The 21,092-nt window shown below is 40.5% G+C and overlaps 3 protein-coding genes across 3 annotated transcripts; all 3 read left to right on the forward strand.

Annotated features, from left to right (window-relative positions):
• The first annotated feature begins 266 nt into the window (after nucleotides 1-266).
• LOC110171379 (tripartite motif-containing protein 16-like) lies at nucleotides 267-5,468 on the forward strand. Its single transcript, XM_055164380.1, has 2 exons — nucleotides 267-1,687; nucleotides 4,681-5,468. The coding sequence occupies exons 1-2, from the start codon at nucleotides 286-288 to the stop codon at nucleotides 4,863-4,865; spliced, it is 1,587 nt and encodes a 528-aa protein (XP_055020355.1). The 5' UTR covers nucleotides 267-285; the 3' UTR covers nucleotides 4,866-5,468.
• A 4,445-nt stretch (nucleotides 5,469-9,913) lies between these two features.
• Nucleotides 9,914-12,746, forward strand: LOC110171368 (tripartite motif-containing protein 16-like). The gene has a single exon (XM_055164217.1). The coding sequence runs from the start codon at nucleotides 9,951-9,953 to the stop codon at nucleotides 11,577-11,579; it is 1,629 nt and encodes a 542-aa protein (XP_055020192.1). The 5' UTR covers nucleotides 9,914-9,950; the 3' UTR covers nucleotides 11,580-12,746.
• Nucleotides 12,747-17,425: 4,679 nt separating this feature from the next.
• On the forward strand, nucleotides 17,426-19,931 carry LOC110166438 (tripartite motif-containing protein 16-like). The gene has a single exon (XM_055164149.1). The coding sequence runs from the start codon at nucleotides 17,467-17,469 to the stop codon at nucleotides 19,102-19,104; it is 1,638 nt and encodes a 545-aa protein (XP_055020124.1). The 5' UTR covers nucleotides 17,426-17,466; the 3' UTR covers nucleotides 19,105-19,931.
• The last annotated feature ends 1,161 nt before the right edge of the window (nucleotides 19,932-21,092 follow it).

Here is a 21,092-nt window from a genome sequence, read left to right on the forward strand (position 1 = left end):
TGAGAATGGACTAAACAAATGTAAAACAGGAGTCCAACTGGTCCAGACTGAGACTAAACCAGGACTACACCAATAAACACACATGTCCTTCTAGAAGGAGCCCTGATGAAGGTCGTGTTTGTTGATACGTTAATGTTTAAATTACACATTTAAACTGTGTGTGCTGCTGCTGACACTTCCTCCTCACATCTACACAGAGCTGTGGGTGTGGCTCCTCCCACAGCTCTCACTCCACTCTCAAAAGATCATTTGTGTCAAAGTCCAAGTGTTTGTGATCCAGGAGAGATGGCGCAGAAAACACTCGACCAAGAAGCCTTTTCCTGCTCCGTGTGTTTGGATCTACTGAAGGATCCTGTGACTATTCCCTGTGGACACAGCTACTGCAGGAACTGTGTCCAACAGCACTGGGACCAAGAGGACGACAAGCAGCTCTACAGCTGTCCTGAATGTGACCTCAGGTTCAGCCCCAGGCAGATGAAGAAGACAGCGCCCCCTGCTGCTCGCTGCTATGCCGGACCTCAGGATGTGTCCTGTGATGTGTGCACTGGGAGGAAGCTAAGAGCTGTCCAGTCCTGTCTGCAGTGTGTGGCCTCTTACTGTGAGCGCCACCTACAGCCTCATCATGAAGCTGCAGCGTTTAAGAAACACCAGCTGGTGGAGCCGTCTCACATGCTACAGGAAAACATCTGCTCTGAACACGACAAAGTGATGGATCTATTCTGCCGCAGTGACCAGCAGAGCGTCTGTTACCTCTGCTCTGTGGATCAACATAAGGGTCATGACATAGTGACCTCTGCCTCAGAGAGGGCTCAGAGGCAGGCAGAGCTGCCGGCCAGGAGGGCCCTGCTGCTCCAGAACCTCCAGCACAAAGAGACAGACCTGAAGAGGCTCCAACAGGAGGCCCAGGACATCAGACACTCTGCCCAGACAGCAGTGCAGTGCAGCGGGGACAGTTTCACACAGATGGCCCTTCTCCTGGACAAAAGACGCTCTGAAGTGGAGCAGCAGATCCGCTCCCAGGAGCAGACCCAACTGAGCCGAGTCCAAGAGCTCCAGGACCAACTGCAGCAGGACGTGAGGGGGCTGAAGAGGAGCCTCTCTGAGCTAGACACACTGGCCCTCACACAGGATCATAACCAGTTTATACAGGTCTACACTTCACTGTCCCCACACACACAGAGCACAGAGCCACACACCATTCACACAGGGGACCGGAGCTACTTTGAGGAAGTGACCAGAGCTGTGTCCAAGCTCAGAGACACACTCCAGCTCACTCTGAGTCCAGTCCAGGTTTTACTGGCACAAGCTGAACCCAACTCCAGAGACGACTTCTTACAATATTCTACAGAAATCACTCTGGACCCAAACTCAGTTCACACCAAACTGTCTCTGTCTGATGGAAACAGAAGAGTAACACGTGTGAGTGAACACCAGAGTTACCCAAAACATCCAAACAGATTCAGTTACTGGGAGCAGGTTCTGAGCAGAGAGAGTCTGACGGGTCGCTGTTACTGGGAGGTGGAGTGGAGCGGAGTGTGGGCTCGTATAGCAGTTTCATACAGAGATATTCAGAGGAAAGGACACTCTATTGAATGTGGATTTGGATACAATGATAAATCCTGGGCCTTACAGCGTGAACCTAACAGTTATTCATTTTGGTTTAACAAAGTCCAGTCCCAGGTTTCAGGTCCAGTCTCAGGTCTGGTCGAGTCCAGAATTGGGGTTTACCTGGACCACAGTGCAGGGGTTTTGGCGTTTTACAGCGTCTCTGAAAGTACCATGAGCCTCCTCCACAGAGTCCAGACCAGGTTCACTCAGCCTCTCTATGCTGGGGTCTGGATTTACAAGTATTCTGGAGCCACTGCACATTTCCCTAAACTCAAATAGCAGCTTTGTTGTCCACAGTTTAGAATCAAATTTGTGCCTTTTTAACTATTCCGATAAAAGTTTCTTCATGATGGAATAAAAAAAGATACTAAATGATTTTGAAACTATAATTAAAGCAAGACTTTAATGAACAAGAATCAATGCTAAAAAAGTACAAAAACAGAACAAAAATCATAATGCCTATGCGTTTTTTACAGTGTTCTTGGTCTCTATCAGAAATGCAATATCAACAACAACTACTACTGCTATTACTGCTACTACTGCTACTACTGCTACTACTACTAACTCATATGTTTTCTAATTTCTACCTAGAATGTTCTTTCTATAAATTAGATTATATCCAGTACTAAACCAGGACTAAACCACTAAAGTCTACTACAACTAAATTCATATATTCTCTAATCTCTACATATTTGACATCAGACACTGTTTTGAACTAACTTTATTTCAACTTTAATTTCCAATGTAATTTTAAAGTATGTAAAGTAAGTGTAAAGTATGTAAAGTAAGTGTATGTAAATGTCATGTCAGACTGGAGCAGTGATGGTGTGTGTGCTCTGTGTTTCTGTGTGTACATGGAACTGTGTTTTGTGTTGACTTGAATCAGAATTGTACAAGTTGCTCAGGGCCACAGAATGAGGAACACTGGTTATATAATGATGAAGACAAACAGCACCATCTTTACACTGGAACTTTTCAATCACAAATATATTCTGAAATCAACCTGTTTCATGTGTTTTTTTCTGTCTCTAAATCTCAAATTCATTGTAGAGTTGTAAAATATAGCACCAGTATTTATCTCAACAGTCCCAGCTCGGGCATGTCCCTGTTTCACCTTTGGCCCTTGTTAACATGGTGGTTGCTAGGTAACCGTTTATGATGCCATAATCCCAGATGGGGCAAGAGCCAGTTTTCCCAACTGATGACGTTGTACTTTGACATGAAATATGTAAGAGGTCAATTCACAAATGTTGAACCAGATCATTTCTAGATTGACTAAACCCAAGAAGTCACAGTTTTACAAAAGAAATCTGCATTTGAACAAGATTCATTTGAACTGTCCTCATCTTTATTCAATATTACTGGCCTATTATAATGTACCGATGTGTTGTGAAACCCAGCAGTTGATACTTTGCATTGAAATCACGCTGGGAGTGCACTATTTCTCAGAATCCACACGTTTACTATTAATTAAGTAATATAATAGTACAGCGTAAAAGTACTCTTACTTCAGTAATCTATAACCAACCAAATCAACCTGCACTTTATCTAGAGAGAGGGACAGAACGAGAGGGAGGGAGAGAAATAGGGAAGGGAAGGGTGAGAGAAAGAGGGAGAAGAAGAAAGAGGGAGGTGAATGGGAGAGAGGGAGAGAGGTAGACTGAGAAAGGGAGGGGGAAGAGAGAGGGGAGAGGAACAGAGAACTTCTAAACACGAGTTAAAGGTGCACTGCGTAACGTTTCTGATGTAGGCTCTTGTTTTGCCTTGGATGTTCCACAGTATGGCATTAAACATCTCTCCAGTATTGAATCAGTTACATGTGTTTTTATTGCTTAAAAATACCTTGGAAAACGTGTTGTGAAAGGGCCGACTTCTCCACAGATCTGACCTGTAACTTGCTTGATCGTCCCTCCTGTCTGTCTCCATGGAGTTAGGCAAGTTTAATATCACCATGGAGACAAACAGGTGGCGGTCCCACTACCAGAAACGTCCCACAATGCACCTTTAAAGTGGCGTTTCAATAAATGCATTTATCAAAACTAAAAGGCTGCAGTTTTTGGAAGTAACATCATTTCCACCACAAAATCCCAAACCTCCTGTATTATTGTGCATTAAACGTGTAACTCTGTAGTTTAGATCTGTACAAACATGTTCTGAAATGTGATTCTTGTTTTAGTTTGTCAATTTGGATCTTTTCGTCTACGTGGGTTTAAAATCTGAATCTTGAACCGAATTGTTTTCAAACAAATTGCAAATGTCGTTGATTTTCAAGAGTCAAGTCAAAATGTCTGTTACTCTTTGTTCTGTCTCTATATATTGCAATAAAAAGTAAAACATCAAAATGACAGAAGTGGATGTACTGTCATCACCTGTCACCTACCCTCACCTGCCCTCACCTGTCAGCAGACGATGGAGTATTTCTTGATTGCTGTTTCCTTGAAGGGCTGATAAATCTGGACATGACGTAAGTTTTCTAATTGTGATTCGATTTGAAGTTGACCCAGGATCATAACCAGTTTATACAGGTCTACACTTCACTGTCCCCACACACACAGAGCACAGAGACACACACCATTCACACAGGGGACCGGAGCTACTTTGAGGAAGTGACCAGAGCTGTGTCCGAGCTCAGAGACACACTCCAACTCACTCTGAGTCTAGTCCAGGTTTTACTACCACAAGCTGAACCCAGCTCCAGAGACGACTTCTTACAGTATTCTATAGAAATCACTCTGGACCCAAACACAGTTAACACCAGACTGTCTCTGTCTGATGGAAACAGAACAGTAACAGTTTTGAGTAAACACCAGAGTTATCCAGATCATCCAGACAGATTCAGTTATGTGGGGCAGGTTCTGAGCAGAGAGAGTCTGACGGGTCGCTGTTACTGGGAGGTGGAGTGGAGCGGAGAATGTGTTGATATAGCAGTTTCATACAGAGATATTCAGAGGAAAGACTCTAATGGATGTGGATTTGGAAATAATAAAAAATCCTGGTCCTTAGAGTTTGAATCTAACAGTTATTCATTTTGGTTTAACAATGTCAAGTCCCAGGTCTCAAATATTGTCTCAGGTCCAGTCAAGTCCAGAATCGGGGTTTACCTGGACCACAGTGCAGGAGTTTTGGCATTTTACAGTATCTCTGAAAGTACCATGAGCCTCCTCCACAGAGTCAAGACCAGGTTCACTCAGCCTCTCTACGTTGGGGTTGGGATTTATTATACTGGAGACACTGCACATTTCCCTAAACTCAAATAGCAGCTTTGTTCTCCCCAGTTTAGAATAAAATTGTGTCTTGCATTTTTAACTATTCAGATAAAAGTCTCTACATGAGGGAATAAAAAAGATACTAAATGATTAAAACTAGAATTAAAGCAAAACTCTAATGAACAAGGATCAATGCTAATCTATCTATTTATCTATCTATCTTTTTATAAACAGGATAAAATCATATTGCCTTTTTTTTTACTACTACTACTACTACTACTGCTACTACTACTACCAACTCATATGTTTTCTAATTTCTTTCTCTAAATTAGATTATATCCAGTACTGTACCAGGACTAAACCACTAAAGTCTAGACAATATATAAGTTTAGTTGTAGTAATCTCTACATACTTGTTTGAACTGTTTTGAACTAACTTTATTTCAACTTTCATTTCCAATGTATATGTAAAGTAAGTAAAGCAAGTGTAAAGTATGTAAAGTAAGTGTATGTAAGTATGTGCTCTAAATGTCATGTCAGACTAGAGCGGTGATGGTGTGTGTGCTTTGTGTTTCTGTGTGTACATGGAACTGTGTTTTGTGTTGACTTGAATCAGAACTGGAACTTTTCAATAACAAATACATTCTGAAATCAATCTGTTTAATGTGTTTTTTTATGTCTCAAAATTTCAAATTCATTGTAGAGCTGTAAAATATCACAGCAGTATTTACTACAAGTGGAGGCAGAGTGCGCCATCTGAAATCTGTGAAACAAATGAGATCTACACCAAGACTAAACCAGACGTCCCTATTTACCCAGGACAGTCCCAGTTTTGAGTCCTGTGTCCTCTGTACCAGCAGATTTATACAACACCAGTGATTTGTCTCAGTTTAACAAAAGAAATGGCTCAGATGCAGCGTTGGAAGAAGTACTCCATTTTGTTACTTCAGTAAAAGTACAGATAGTGGAGCAAAAAGTACTCAAGTAAAAGTAAAAGTATCACATGAAAAGATCTACTAAGTACCCATTTAAAAATGTATTTCAAGAGTAAAAATTAAAAGTATTTTGTGCAGATTTTGAGATCTAATAAAGCTTCAAATGTAGTGACTGATACAGATTTGTGCAGAATTTTGTACAACAGAAACAAATGAATCAAAGTATTTATTTATTTTTTCCAACTGTTTGTATTTGTATTTTTTGTTTGCTCACATGATGAACATGATAAAAATAACCCCCTTGGCCTTTTCAGCAGGTCTCAAACTATAATAAAAATACTTTGACTTTTCAGTCCTGTTCAAAAATGTAGTGGAGTAGAAAGTACAGATACCTGCTCTCAAATGTAGTGAAGTAAAAGTAAAAATATCCATTCTTTAGTGTACTTAAGTAAAGTACAGACACCTACAATTTTTACTTAAGTACATGTTTTGTTTATTTCTGTTCCACCACTGCCCAGATGTCTCTAGTTTTGACCCATTTGCAAACCGCCAACAGTAAAGAGGGAATATCTTGTATTAGTTGAGCTCAAATACAGAAAACTGTGCTTGAAAATGAGACTAAAGCAGAAAATGCCGCAACAAAAATCCCTCAGATTATGACTGACACAAGTGATTGAAGTAGTAGTACTACTACTTCTACTAGTAGTAGTAATAGTGTTTGAAGTAGTAGTAGTAGTGGTGGTTGAAGTGGTGGTTGTAGGAGTAGTAGTAGTAGTGGTTAAAGTAGTGATTGAAGTAGTAGTAGTAGTAGTAGTAGTAGTAGTAATAGTGTTTGAAGTAGTAGTAGAAGTAGTGGTTGAAGTGGTGGTTGTCGGAGTAGTAGTAATAGTAGGTGATAGTAGTAGTGGTTGTAGTAGTAGTTGTAGTAGTAGTAGTTGTTGTAGTAGTGGTTAAAGTAGTGACTGAAGTAGTAGTAGTAGTAGTGGTAGTAATAATGGTAGTAGTAGTGGTTGAAGTAGTAATAGTAGTGGTAGTAGTGGTTGAAGTAGTAGTAGTAGTAGTAGTAGTAGTAGTAGTAGTAGTAGTAGTAGTAGTAGTAGTAGTAGTAGTAGTAGTAGTAGTAGTAGTAGTAGTAGTAGTAGTAGTAGTAGTAGTAGTAGTAGTAGTAGTAGTAGTAGTCAGTAGTAGTAGTAGTAGTAGTAGTAGTAGTAGTAGTAGTAGTAGTAGTAGTAGTAGTAGTAGTAGTAGTAGTAGTAGTAGTAGTAGTAGTAGTAGTAGTAGTAGTAGTAGTAGTAGTAGTAGTCAGTAGTAGTAGTAGTAGTAGTAGTAGTAGTAGTAGTAGTAGTAGTAGTAGTAGTAGTAGTAGCAGTAGTAGTAGTAGTAGTAGTAGTAGTAGTAGTAGTAGTAGTAGTAGCAGTAGTAGTAGTAGTAGTAGTAGTAGTAGTAGTAGTAGTCAGTAGTAGTAGTAGTAGTAGTAGTAGTAGTAGTAGTAGTAGTAGTAGTAGTAGTAGTAGTAGTAGTAGTAGTAGTAGTAGTAGTAGTAGTAGTAGTAGTAGTAGTAGCAGTTGTAGTAGTAGTAGTAGTAGTAGTAGCAGTAGTAGTAGTAGTAGTAGTCAGTAGTAGTAGTAGTAGTAGTAGCAGTAGTAGTAGTAGTTGTAGTAGTAGTAGTTGTAGTAGTTGTAGTAGTAGTTCAGCTCAGATTCAAGTTTAACGTGAGTCACAGAGCTTCAGACAGAGCAGTGCCTCCAGTTAGCTTCATTTAAACAAAAGTCTATTTTATCCATATTTATTTGAACTCTCCTCATTTTGTCTTAAATCTGTCTGTCCTATAGGAAGTAGTGATGTCATTTGAAACCCAGAAATCCACCTCATTCCAGAACAGAATCCAGATGACAGAGACCTTTGGAAGCCTCCCAGACAAAAGGGGGCAGAGTTGACTTGTCGGTGCACATGAACACTGAACATTTGACACAATTAAAGCCACTTTTTTGTCCCCTTGTATGTGTCCTCTGCATTTGACCCGTCCTTCAGTGCCTCTGGGTTAAACGTGTCAGGAGCAGTGGGACCATCTCCAGATCTTGGTCTAGTCTTGGTCAGGACTTTAGCTGGAGGATGTGACCTATGGTGCATGTTTTGGGTGGATGGAGGAAACCCAGCCAGACACAGGTAGAACATGCAAACTCCACACACTGTGTGTGTGTGTGTGTGTGCGTGTGTGTGTGTGTGCGTGCGTGTGTGTGGTCAGAGGGACCGATGGTGCCGATTGGCATGGCAGCTGTCAGTCTGCCCCAGGGCAGCTGTGGCTACAATAGTAGTTTACCATCACCAGGTATAGAGTGAATGAACAATGCTGAATAATGCTCTGTAAAGTGTCTTAGGGGACAAAAAATGTCTGTGAAAAGTGCTATATAAATAAAGACGTTTACTTAGTACTTGAAGTAGTAATAGTCGTGGTAGAAGTAGTAATAGTAGTGGCTGAAGTACTAGTAGTAGTAGTAGTGGTTGAAGTAGTAGTAGTGGTTTATAGTAGTGGCTGAAGTAGTAGTTTTTGAAGTAGCAGCCGAAGTAGTAATAGTAGTAGTAATAGTAAAAATATAATGAAGTAAAAGTAAAAAAACTAACAAAAAACAACAACAACAACAAAAAAAACATTCACTTTTCAATGTACTTAAATAAAGTACAGACACGTTACATTTATACTGAAGTACTTAAGTATTTAAATACTTTTACTTAGTTCTCTTCCACCATTGATGAGCTGGAACAATATATTTTGGGTGTCAGTATTTATCATGTGTACATTTTCTGTGTAAACGTGGGAGATTTGGAGTATTTTTGAGATGTCAAAGTTTGAAGAAGTGACTTCTCTAGAGAATTCTTGCTCCATTCTGTTGTGTATTTGTTGCAGCTCAGGCTTTTTAATGATCACGTCTCTTTCAAAATGCGTCACTAGGATTGTCTCACTTTCTTCTTATTGTGTCAGTGGAATAAAGTGGTTTGAGTATTATCGTTTATCGCAGTATTCCTCTTTTGCGATATATTGTCCTTCCAAATGTGTTCTGGTGACAGGCCTACTATAGTAAAGTGTCCCACAGACTGTTAGGTGCACAAGATGAACATTAGAGCCACATGCAAAAGTGAGTGAGATCTTAAAGACGCACTATTACACTTGTCTGGACTATGAACAGAACACACAACACATTTAGATCACCATGTGACCTTGGATTCTTTTCAAAATGGTAGATTCACCCCAAAACGATGTATGTAAGTTACAGTTTTGGTTTTGCCACTTTCAAACTTCCCTTACTTTGCTACCCATGCTAAGTCACTCACCCTTCAGAGCACCATCACAACACAATCAGCATGCATCCTGTTAATGAAACTACTGAGTAGAGCCCAGGAGAGATCACTAAATGACTCAAACATGCATGGATGACATCTAAAACCTATTCAGGCAGGTTTTTGATGAGGGAACAGCATGAATAAAATGTAGAAAAAACTAAACAAAATGATTTTTGTGCCCCCTCTGTAAATATAAAAACACTGACCCAAAATAACCACAAGAGGGAGACACTGCACTAAAAATAATACTAATGTAGGCAAAGTAAAGGGAAGGCATTAATAAAATAAAATAGATTGTCATGACATGACTCCGTTTGTGTCATATCCAGGAGCTTTACCATGTGAGATTATAGACAATGGCAATGTTAAATATAACACATCATAAGTGAACAAAAATAAAGCATGAACCACAGATTAAACCTGCCTAAAGCTGTTTAAACCAGGACTGAATAGATCTAAACCAGTTCAAAGCCCAACTGGTCTAGACCGAGACTAAACCAGAACTAAACCAATAAACACACATGTCCTTCTAGAAAGAGCCTGATGAAGATGATGTTTGTTGATACATTTAGAAATCCTGCCTCCTCACACCAAAGCACTGTGGCACTACACTGATCCTTTACACTGTGTTCCTCTTTGATTCTCTTTTGGAGAGTTTGACTTGTGCCCAATGACCCTGTGTCTGTGACTGTAAACTGTCACACACTCTCATTTCAACTCTGATAAAACATGTGTGTGCCTTTAAGAGCTGCCACTTCCTCCTCACATCTACACAGAGCTGTGGGTGTGGCTCCTCCCACAGCTCTCACTCCACTCGTAAGTTTCGTTTGTGTCAAACTGTAAATGTTTGTGATCCAGGAGAGATGGCGCAGAAAACACTTGACCAAGAAGCCTTTTCCTGCTCCGTGTGTTTGGATCTACTGAAGGATCCTGTGACTATTCCCTGTGGACACAGCTACTGCAGGAACTGTGTCCAACAGCACTGGGACCAAGAGGACTACAAGCAGCTCTACAGCTGTCCTGAATGTCGCCTCAACTTCAGCCCCAGGCCTGTCCTGGGTAAAAACATCATGTTAGCAGGTTTAGTAGAGCAGATGAAGAAGACAGCGCCCCCTGCTGCCTGCCTCTATGCCGGACCTCAGGATGTGTCCTGTGATGTGTGCACTGGGAGGAAGCTGAGAGCTGTCCAGTCCTGTCTGCAGTGTGTGGCCTCTTACTGTGAGCGCCACCTACAGCCTCATCATGAAGCTGCAGCGTTTAAGAAACACCAGCTGGTGGAGCCGTCTCACACACTCCAGGAAAACGTCTGCTCTGAACACGACAAACTGATGGAACTATTCTGCCGCAGCGACCAGCAGCTGCTCTGCTCCCTGTGTGTGGACCAACATAAGGGTCATGACATAGTGACCTCTGCCTCAGAGAGGGCTCAGAGGCAGGCAGAGCTGCCGGCCAGGAGGGCCCTGCTGCTCCAGAGCCTCCAGCACAAAGAGACAGACCTGAAGAGGCTCCAACAGGAGGCCCAGGACATCAGACGCTCTGCCCAGACAGCAGTGCAGCGCAGCGGGGACAGCTTCACACAGATGGCCCTTCTCCTGGACAAAAGACGCTCTGAAGTGGAGCAGCAGATCCGCTCCCAGGAGCAGACCCAACTGAGCCGAGTCCAAGAGCTCCAGGACCAACTGCAGCAGGACGTGAGGGGGCTGAAGAGGAGCCTCTCTGAGCTGGACACACTGGCCCTCACCCAGGATCATAACCAGTTTATACAGGTCTACACTTCACTGTCCCCACACACACAGAGCACAGAGCCATACACCATTCACACAGGGGACTGGAGCTACTTTGAGGAAGTGACCAGAGCTGTGTCCAAGCTCAGAGACACACTCCAGCTCACTCTGAGTCCAGTCCAGGTTTTACTGGCACCAGCTGAACCCAGCTCCAGAGACGACTTCTTACAATATTCTACAGAAATCACTCTGGACCCAAACACAGTTCACACCAGACTGTCTCTGTCTGATGGAAACAGAAGAGTAACAGTTAAAAGTATGGAACAGAGTTATCCAGATCATCCAGACAGATTCAGTGGTTGGTGGCAGGTCCTGAGCAGAGAGAGTCTGACGGGTCGCTGTTACTGGGAGGTGGAGTGGAACGTGAGGTGTGCTCGTATAGCAGTTTCATACAGAGATATTCAGAGGAAAGGAAACTTTGATGAATGTGCATTTGGAGACAATGATAAATCCTGGGCTTTACAGTGTGAATCTAACAGTTATTCATTTTGGTTTAACTTAGTGAAGTCTCAGGTCTCAGGTTCAGTTGGGTTCAGAATCGGGGTTTATCTGGACCACAGTGCAGGTGTTTTGGCGTTTTACAGCGTCTCTGAAAGAACCATGAGCCTCCTCCACAGAGTCCAGACCAGGTTCACTCAGCCTCTCTACACTGGAGTCTGGATTTACAGGTATTTTGGAGACACTGCATATTTCCCTAAACTCAAATAGCAGCTTTGTTCTCCACAGTTTAGAATCAAATTTGTGTCTTGTATTTTTAACTATTCTGATAAAATTCTCTTCACGAGGAAATAAAAAAGTTACAAAATGATTTTAAAATGAGGATTAGAAACAGACTGTTTTGAACAAGAATCAGTGTTAAAAAAAACAACATAAAATCAGGACAAAAATCATAGTGTCACAAATGTTTTAGAATGCTCTTAATGTGGATCAGAAATACTATTACTACTACTACTATTACTACTACTACTACTACTACTACTACTATTACTACTATTGAACTCAAATTTGTATGTATTTTATATCAAACACAGTTTACTTTTTACTTTCAATTCCAGTGTTATTCCTCATGTAATGTAACGTTACGCTGTGCTCTGAATTCAAAAGAGATGAGATCAAATCCAGAACTAAACTAAAACTAAACCAGGACTAAAATAAGACTAAACCAGGACTAAACAATGACTAAAACTGGAGTAAAACATTACTTAAAAGGATTTAACCAGGAGTAAAACATGACTAAAAGCATGGACTAAACCAGGAATAAACCAGGAATAAAACCAGACTATACCCATTATAAACCAACAATAAACCACAACTAAATCAGGACTAAACTAAAACTAAACCAAGATTAAACCAGGACTTTACCAAAACTAACCCAGAATTATACAAGGACTAAAACAGGAAAAAAAACAGGAATAAACCAGAACTAAAAGTGGACTTAACCAGGACTAAGACTGAAACAGGACTATAATAGGACTAAACCAGGACTTAATCAATACTAAATCACAACTAGAGCAGGGAGAAAACAGGACCAAACAAGGACTAATCCAGGACTAATCCAGGTCTAATTTATATACTATATTGTCTAATCTCTACATCTCTACACTGTTTTGAACTAACTTGATTTAAATTTTCATTTCCAATGTTTTTGTAAAATATGTCAAGTAAGTGTAAAGGATGTAAAGTAAGTGTATGTAAATGTCATGTCAGATTGGAGCAGTGATGGTGTGTGTGCTCTGTGTTTTGTGTTGACTTGAATCAGAATTGTAAAAGTTGTTCAGGGCCACAGAATGAGGAACACTGGTTATATAATGATGAAGAGAAACAGCACCATCTTTACACTGGAACTTTTCAATCACAAATACATTCTGAAATCAATCTGTTTTATGTGTTTTTTTTTCTGTCTCAAAATCTCAAATTCATTGTAGAGTTGTAAAATATAGCACCAGTATTTACCACAAGTGGAGGCAGGGGGCGCCATCTGAAATCTGTGAAACAAATGAGATCTAAACCAGGACTAAACCAGATGCAGCAGTGGAAGAAATAATCCATTTTGTTATTGTAGTAAAAGTATAGATAGTGGAGCAAAAAATACTCAAGTAAAAGTAAAAGTATCATGTGAAAAAAATTGACACAAATAAAAGTATCTAAGTACCTGTTTAAAAATGTACTTCAAGAGTAAAAAGTAAAGGTATTTTGTGCAGATTTTGTGATCTAATAAAGCTTCAAATGTAGTGACTCTGATACAGATTTGTGCTGAATTTTGTTCAACAGAAAGAAATGAATCGACTGATTTTTTTCCAGCTCTTTGTATTTGTATTTTTTGTTTGCTCATATGATTGATGAATTTGATAAAAATAACCCCCTCATCCTTTTCAGCAGGTCTCAAGCTATAATAAAAATACTTTTACTTTTCAGTTCTTTTCAAAAATGTAGTGGAGTAGAAAATTCAGATATTCAGATCTCAATTGTAATGAAGTAAAAGTAAAAGTATCAACTTTGCAATGTACTTAAGTAAAGTACAGATATCTACAATTTTTACTTAAGTAAAACTTTTATTTAGTTCCGTTCCACCACTGTCCAGATGTCTCTATTTTTGACCCATTTGCACACTGCCAACAGTAAAGAGGGAATATCTTGTATTAGTTGAGCTCAAATACAGAAAACTGTACTTGACAATGAACCTAAAGCAGAAAATGCAGCAACAGAAATCCCTCAGATTATAAGTGACACAAGTGAGTGCAGAATGGACAGTGTCATGAGCTCTTGTCACTGTTTTATTAATACCAGATATTTATCTCAACTGTTCCAGCTCAGGCGTGTCCCTGTTTCACCTTTGGCAAATGTTAACATGGTGGTTGCTAGGTAACCGTATATGATGCCGTAATCCCAGATGGGGCAAGAGCCAGTATACATGCATCCCGAATTTCAAACTTCCGGTCATCGCGCAATGCATACTGGGAAGGACCCTCCGATAAAGTGAGCATCAAACCGCCATGTTTGATTTCTCAGTGGGATGCATCTATTGTCAAAGCCAAACTTTTCAAGTCTTTTGAACCATATCCCTTTTGTTTCTGTTTCTGATATTGTCATATTTTAGTTATGGGATTTGGACATTGTATATGTGTGATTGTTTGATGTCCTAACAGCGGAAAATGACTCTAGAAATGGGCTTCGGAAGTTTGTGATCTCCATAAATGCAAAAAGGAATGAGACCTGTGTGAATGCAAACCTCTGTTCAAACTGTTTCCCTTCCCAACGGAACTGAAAAATAGTGAAAGGCAAAGGCGAAGCGCAGTATTGATCCACAGGAAGGATGAAAACGGTAACTTTTGACTGCCTCAGAAATCATCCCGAGTTTGAAGCGAACATTTTGTATGTGAAGCGACAACAAAGCAAAATCCCGATCCCTCTCTCAAACTTGGTTATGAATTTAAAACACCAACACCAAAGTGAAAAGCACCAGCTGTTCGCCAAGAAACAACTTCCACTGCAAAGAGACCAAGACGTGATGTTGCTGTAAAGTCAGACGAACAAGACTTTGCCTTCACCTTTCAATATGTTTCAGTTCCGTTAGGAAGGGAAACAGTTTGAACGAAGGTTTGCAGTCACACAGATTCGATTCACTTTTGCAGTTATGGAGTTCGCAAACTTCCAAAGCCCGTTTCTCAAGTCGTTTTCTGCTTATAGGACATCCAACAACCACACAATTACAATGTTCGAATCCCATAACTAAAATATGACAATATCAGAACCAGAAAAAAAGCGATATGGTTTAAAAGACTTGAAAAGATCAGCTTTGACAATAGATCCCTCCCACTGGGAAATCAAAAATGGCGGTTTGATGCTCACTTTTTCTGCGGACCCTTCCCAGTATACATTGCGCAATGATCGGAAGTCCGAAATTCAGGATGCATGTATTACAAAAGAAATCTGCATTTGAACAAGATTCATTTGAACTGTCCTCATCTCTATTCAATATTACTGGCCTATTATAATGTGCTGATGTGTTGTGAAACCCAGCAGTTGATACTTTGCAGTGAAATTACGCTGGGAGTGCACTGCATGTATGTCTATGGCAGAACATTCAGCAGTTACCATGGAGACAAAGTGCATGCATTGGCAAATGCAGCCAAAAAAGCTTTTAGATTGTGTGAAAACTCAAGAAAAAAAAATACTAGTGAGCTTGAGACTGTCATGTTATTTGAGAGGGACGTGTTTAACAGCACAAATCAGCTCATCTGTTGTAGTTCCAACTAAATCAGCTCTTTCTGATCACATTGTGTTACAACAAAACTCAGATTCAAGTTTAACGTGAGACACAGAGCTTCAGACAGAGCAGTGCCTCCAGTTAGCTTCATTTGAACCAAAGTGGTAGTAGTAGTAGTAGTAGTAGTAGTAATAGTGGTTGAAGTACTAGTAATAGTAGTAGTAATACTAGTAATAGTTGTTGTTGTGCTTGAAGTAGTAGTAATAGTAGGAGGAGGAGTAGTAGTAGTGGTTGAAGTAGTGGTTGTAGGAGTAGTAGTAGTAGTAGAAGTAGTAGTGGTTGAAGTAGGAGTAGTAGTAGTAGTTCAAGTGGTGGTTGTAGAAGTAGTAGAAATAGTAGTAGGAGTAGTGGTTGTAGTACTAGTAGTAGTAGTAGTAGTAGTGGTAGTAGTAGTGGTTAAAGTAGTGATTGAAGTAGTAGTAGTACTAGTAGTAGTAGAAGTAGTAGAAATAGTGTTTGAAGTAGTAGTAGTAGTAGTGGTTGAAGTGGTGGTTGTAGAAGTAGTAGTAGTGCTTGTAGTACTAGTAGTAGTTGTAATAGTAGTAGAAGTAGTAGTAGTAGTGGTTAAAGTAGTGATTGAAGTAGTAGTAGTAGTAGTAGTAGTGTTTGAAGTAGTAGTAATAGTGGTAGTAATGGTTGAAGTAGTAGTAATAATAATAGTAGTAGTAGTGGTTGAAGTAGTAGAAGTAGTGGTAGTAGTGGTTGAAGTAGTAGTAGTAGTGGTAGTAGTGGTTGAAGTAGTAGTTGTAGTAGTGGTTGAAGTGGTGGTTGTAGTAGTAGTAGTAGTGGTAGTAGTGGTTGAAGTAGTAGTTGTAGTAGTGGTTGAAGTGGTGGTTGTAGTAGTAGTAGTAGTAGTAGTAGTAGTAATAGTAAAAATATAATGAAGTAAAACTCACTCATACATACATAAAACCGCCTTGAGCATGTGTTTGATGAGGGAACAGCATGAATAAATTGTAGTAAAAACAAAACAAAACAATTTTATACTCCTTCTGTAAATATAAAAACACTGACCTTAAATAACCACAAGAGAGAGCCATTGCACTAAAAATAATACTAATGTAGGCAAACTAAAGGGAAGGCATTAATAAAATCAAATATATTGTCATGACATGAGTCCATTTGTGTCATATCCAGGGGCTATGTGAGATTATAGACAATGGCAATGTTGAATATAAGACATAAGTGGACAAAATAAAGAATGAGCTACAGATTAAACCTGCCTAAAGCTGTCCAAACCACTAAATAGATCTAAACCAGTTCAAAGTCCAACTGGTCTAGACTGAGACTAAACCAGAGCTAAACCAATAAACACACACGTCCTTCTAGAAAGAGCCTGATGAAGATGATGTTTGTTGATACGTTTAGAAATCCTGCCTCCTCACACCAAAGCACTGTGACACTACACTGATCCTTTACACCAGGGATGTCAAACTCATTTTGGTCCGGGTGCCGTATCCAACCTACTTTGATCCCAAAGGGGCCGGATCAGAAAACTCATGACATATATACCCCAAAAATTAGCAATAAATCAAATATTTGTAAAGAGAAACACAAATCTATTACAGAAACATTTTTAAATTGATGAACTCTTTCTTTTACAAAATATTATAATATTATGAACAACCTGAACAAACCTTCAACAAAATGTTATAAAATTAACTTGTTTGCATTTCAAAGAATTTAGTCATGCTTTCTTTTTGCTCCTGAAACTTGGCATCTTTTAGCCTGCACAAATGCATCAATGTCAGGCACCATGTCCTGAGTAGCTGCTGTCTTCAGAATGTCATTCAAGTACTTGTGTGTTGTGTGTTAGCTTTGAGTGCAGCTTTGTTTTATTAATGTTCATTACTGAGAAAACCTGCTCACTAAAGGTGGGTAGTAATTGTAAATTTATTATTTCTAGTTGCATGTCTGTGGGCACATCAGAGGTTTTCACTGGGAATGGTGTGAGAAAAATTGCAAATTCTGTCTTCAGGTTTTAAAATATAATTAAAACATTTTAGTAGAAAATCAGCCGAGGACCAGATGAAAGGTCTTGGAGGGCCGGATCCGGCCCCTGGGCCGTATGTTGAATACCCCTGCTTTACACTGTCTTCCTCTTTGATTCTCTTTTGGAGAGTTTGACTTGTGCCCAATGACTCTGTGTCTGTGACTGTAAACTGTCACACACTCATTTCAACTCTGATAAAACATGTGTGTGTCTTTAAGAGCTGCCAATTAATAATCAGATCTACACAGAGCTGTGGGTGTGGCTCCTCCCACAGCTCTCACTCCACTCTTAAGTTTCGTTTGTGTCAAACTGTAAGTGTTTGTGATCCAGGAGAGATGGCGCAGAAAACACTCGACCAAGAAGCCTTTTCCTGCTCCGTGTGTTTGGATCTACTGAAGGATCCTGTGACTATTCCCTGTGGACACAGCTACTGCAGGAACTGTGTCCAACAGCACTGGGACCAAGAGGACGACAAGCAGCTCTACAGCTGTCCTGAATGTCGCCTCAGCTTCAGCCCCAGGCCTGTCCTGGTTAAAAACATCATGTTAGCAGGTTTAGTAGAGCAGATGAAGAAGACAGCGCCCCCTGCTGCTCGCTGCTATGCCGGACCTCAGGATGTGTCCTGTGATGTGTGCACTGGGAGGAAGCTGAGAGCTGTCCAGTCCTGTCTGCAGTGTGTGGCCTCTTACTGTGAGCGCCACCTACAGCCTCATCATGAAGCTGCAGCGCTTAAGAAACACCAGCTGGTGGAGCCGTCTCACATGCTCCAGGAAAACATCTGCTCTGAACACCACAGACTGATGGAACTATTCTGCCGCAGTGACCAGCAGCTGCTCTGCTCCCTGTGTGTGGACCAACATAAGGGTCATGACATAGTGAGCTCTGCCTCAGAGAGGGCTCAGAGGCAGGCAGAGCTGCCGGCCAGGAGGGCCCTGCTGCTCCAGAACCTCCAGCACAAAGAGACAGACCTGAAGAGGCTCCAACAGGAGGCCCAGGACATCAGACGCTCTGCCCAGACAGCAGTGCAGCGCAGCGGGGACAGCTTCACACAGATGGCCCTTCTCCTGGACAAAAGACGCTCTGAAGTGGAGCAGCAGATCCGCTCCCAGGAGCAGACCCAACTGAGCCGAGTCCAAGAGCTCCAGGACCAACTGCAGCAGGACGTGAGGGGGCTGAAGAGGAGCCTCTCGGAGCTGGACACACTGGCCCTCACCCAGGATCATAACCAGTTTATACAGGTCTACACTTCACTGTCCCCACACACACAGAGCACAGAGACACACACCATTCACACAGGGGACCGGAGCTACTTTGAGGAAGTGACCAGAGCTGTGTCCAAGCTCAGAGACACACTCCAGCTCACTCTGAGTCCAGTCCAGGTTTTACTGGCACCAGCTGAACCCAGCTCCAGAGACGACTTCTTACAATATTCTACAGAAATCACTCTGGACCCAAACACAGTTCACACCAAACTGTCTCTGTCTGATGGAAACAGAAGAGTAACATTTATGAGTGAAGAACAGAGTTATCCAGATCATCCAGATAGATTCAGTGTGTGTCAGGTCCTGAGCAGAGAGAGTCTGACGGGTCGCTGTTACTGGGAGGTGGAGTGGAGCGTGAGGTGGGCTCGTATAGCAGTTTCATACAGAGATATTCAGAGGAAAGGATACTCTAATGAATGTGGATTTGGAAACAATGATAAATCCTGGGCTTTACAGTGTAAATCTAACAGTTATTCATTTTGGTTTAACAAAGTCCAGTCCCAGGTCTCAGGTCCAGTCGAGTCCAGAATCGGGGTTTACCTGGACCACAGTGCAGGGGTTTTGGCGTTTTACAGCGTCTCTGAAAGAACCATGAGCCTCCTCCACAGAGTCCAGACCAAGTTCACTCAACCTCTCTACACTGGAGTCTGGATTGGTGGGGGCTTTCTTTCTTTGATTGGAGCCACTGCACATTTCCCTAAACTCATATAGCAGCTTTCTTCTTCACAGTTTGGGATCAAATTTGTGTCTTGAATTTTTGACTATTCAGATAAAAGTCTCTTCATGAGGGAATAAAAAAGATACAAAATGATTCAAAAACTAGAATTAAAACATGACTCTTCTGAAAAATAAAATAGCTAAAAAAATATATAAAAACAGGACATCATATTGCCAAGTTTATTTGTTTTTTTTGTTTTTTTTACAATGCTTTTGATCTTCATAAGAAATACTTTTGCTACTCATGCTTCTTTTTTTAAGTCATATATTGTCTAATCTGTACATATTTCACATCAGACACTGCTTTGAAGTAACTTGATTTCAACTTTCATTTCCAATGGTATTTTAAAGTATGTAAAGTAAGTGTATGTAAATGTCATGTCAGACTGGAGCAGTGATGGTGTGTGTGCTCTGTGTTTCTGTGTGTACATGGAACTGTGTTTTGTGTCCACTTGAATCAGAATTGTAAAAGTTGTTCAGGGCCACAGAATGAGGAACACTGGTTATATAATGATGAAGACAAACAGCACCATCTTTACACTGGAACTTTTCAATCACAAATCAATCTGTTTCATGTGTTTCCTCCTGTGTAGATAGTGGAGCAAAAAATTCTCAAATAAAAGTAAAAGTATCATGAAAAAATTGACACAAGTAAAAGTATCAAAGTACCTGTTTAAAAATGTATTTCAAGAGTAAAAAGTACAAGTATTTTGTGTAGATTTTGCAATCTTATAAAGCTTCAAATGTAGTGACTCTGATACAGATTTGTGCTGAATTTTGTTCAACAGAAATAAATGAATCGACTGATTTTTTTTCCCCAACTCTTTGTATTTGTATTTTTTGGGAATATCTTGTATTAGTTGAACTCAAATCCAGAAAATTGTGCTTGAAAATGAACCTAAAGCAGAAAGTGCAGCAACAAAAATCCCTCAGATTATGACTGACAAAAGTGAGTGCAGAATGGACAGTGTCATGAGCTCTTGTCACTGTTTTGTTGATACCAAATATTTATCTCAACTGTCCCAGCTCGGGTGTGTCCCTGTTTTCCCTTTGGCAAATATTATCATGGTGGTTGCTAGGTAACCGTATATGATGCCATAATCCCAGATGGAGCAAGAGCCAGTTTTCCCAACTGATGACATTGTACACTGACATGTAAGAGGTCAATTCACAAATGTTGAACCGGATCATTTCTAGATTGACTAAACCCAAGAAGTCACAGTATACATGCACCCCGAAACTTCCGGTCATCACGCAATGCATACTGGGTGGAGTCCTCCGAAAAAGTGAGCATCAAACCACCATGTTTGATTTTCCAGTGGGATGCGTCTATTGTCAAAGCTGATCTTTTCTCGTCTTTTGAACCATATCGCTTTTGTTTCTGTTTCTGATATTGTCATATTTTAGTTTTGTGATTCAAACATTGCAATTGTGTGGTTGCTGGATGTCTTAACAGCAGAAAACGGGCTTCGGAAGTTTGCGAACTCCATAACTGCAAAAGGGAATCAGATCTGTGTGACTGCAAACCTTCGTTCAAACTGTTTCCCTTCCCAACGGAACTGAAAAATATTGAAAGATGAAGGCGATGTCTTGTTCGTTTGCATTTGAACAAGATTCATTTGAACTGTACTCATCTCTATTCATTATTACTGGCCTATTACAATGTGCTGATGTGTTGTGAAACCCAGCAGTTGATACTTTGCAGTGAAATCACACTGGGAGTGCACTGCATGTATGTCTATGGCAGAACATTCAGCAGTTACCATGGAAACAAAGTGCATGCATTGGCAAACGCAGCCAAAAAAGCTTTTAGATTGTGTGAAAACTCAAGAAAAAAAATACTAGTGAGCTTGTGACTGTCATGTTATTTGAGAGGGACGTGTTTAACAGCACAAATCAGCTCATCTGTTGTAGTTCCAGCTAAATCAGCTCTTTCTGGTCACATTGTGATACAACAAAACTCAGATTCAAGTTAATGTGAG

The sequence above is a fragment of the Boleophthalmus pectinirostris genome, unplaced genomic scaffold (assembly GCF_026225935.1).
Source record: "Boleophthalmus pectinirostris isolate CB_2022bp ecotype Guang Dong unplaced genomic scaffold, ASM2622593v1 HiC_scaffold_1, whole genome shotgun sequence".
Classification (NCBI taxonomy): Eukaryota; Metazoa; Chordata; class Actinopteri; order Gobiiformes; family Gobiidae; genus Boleophthalmus; species Boleophthalmus pectinirostris.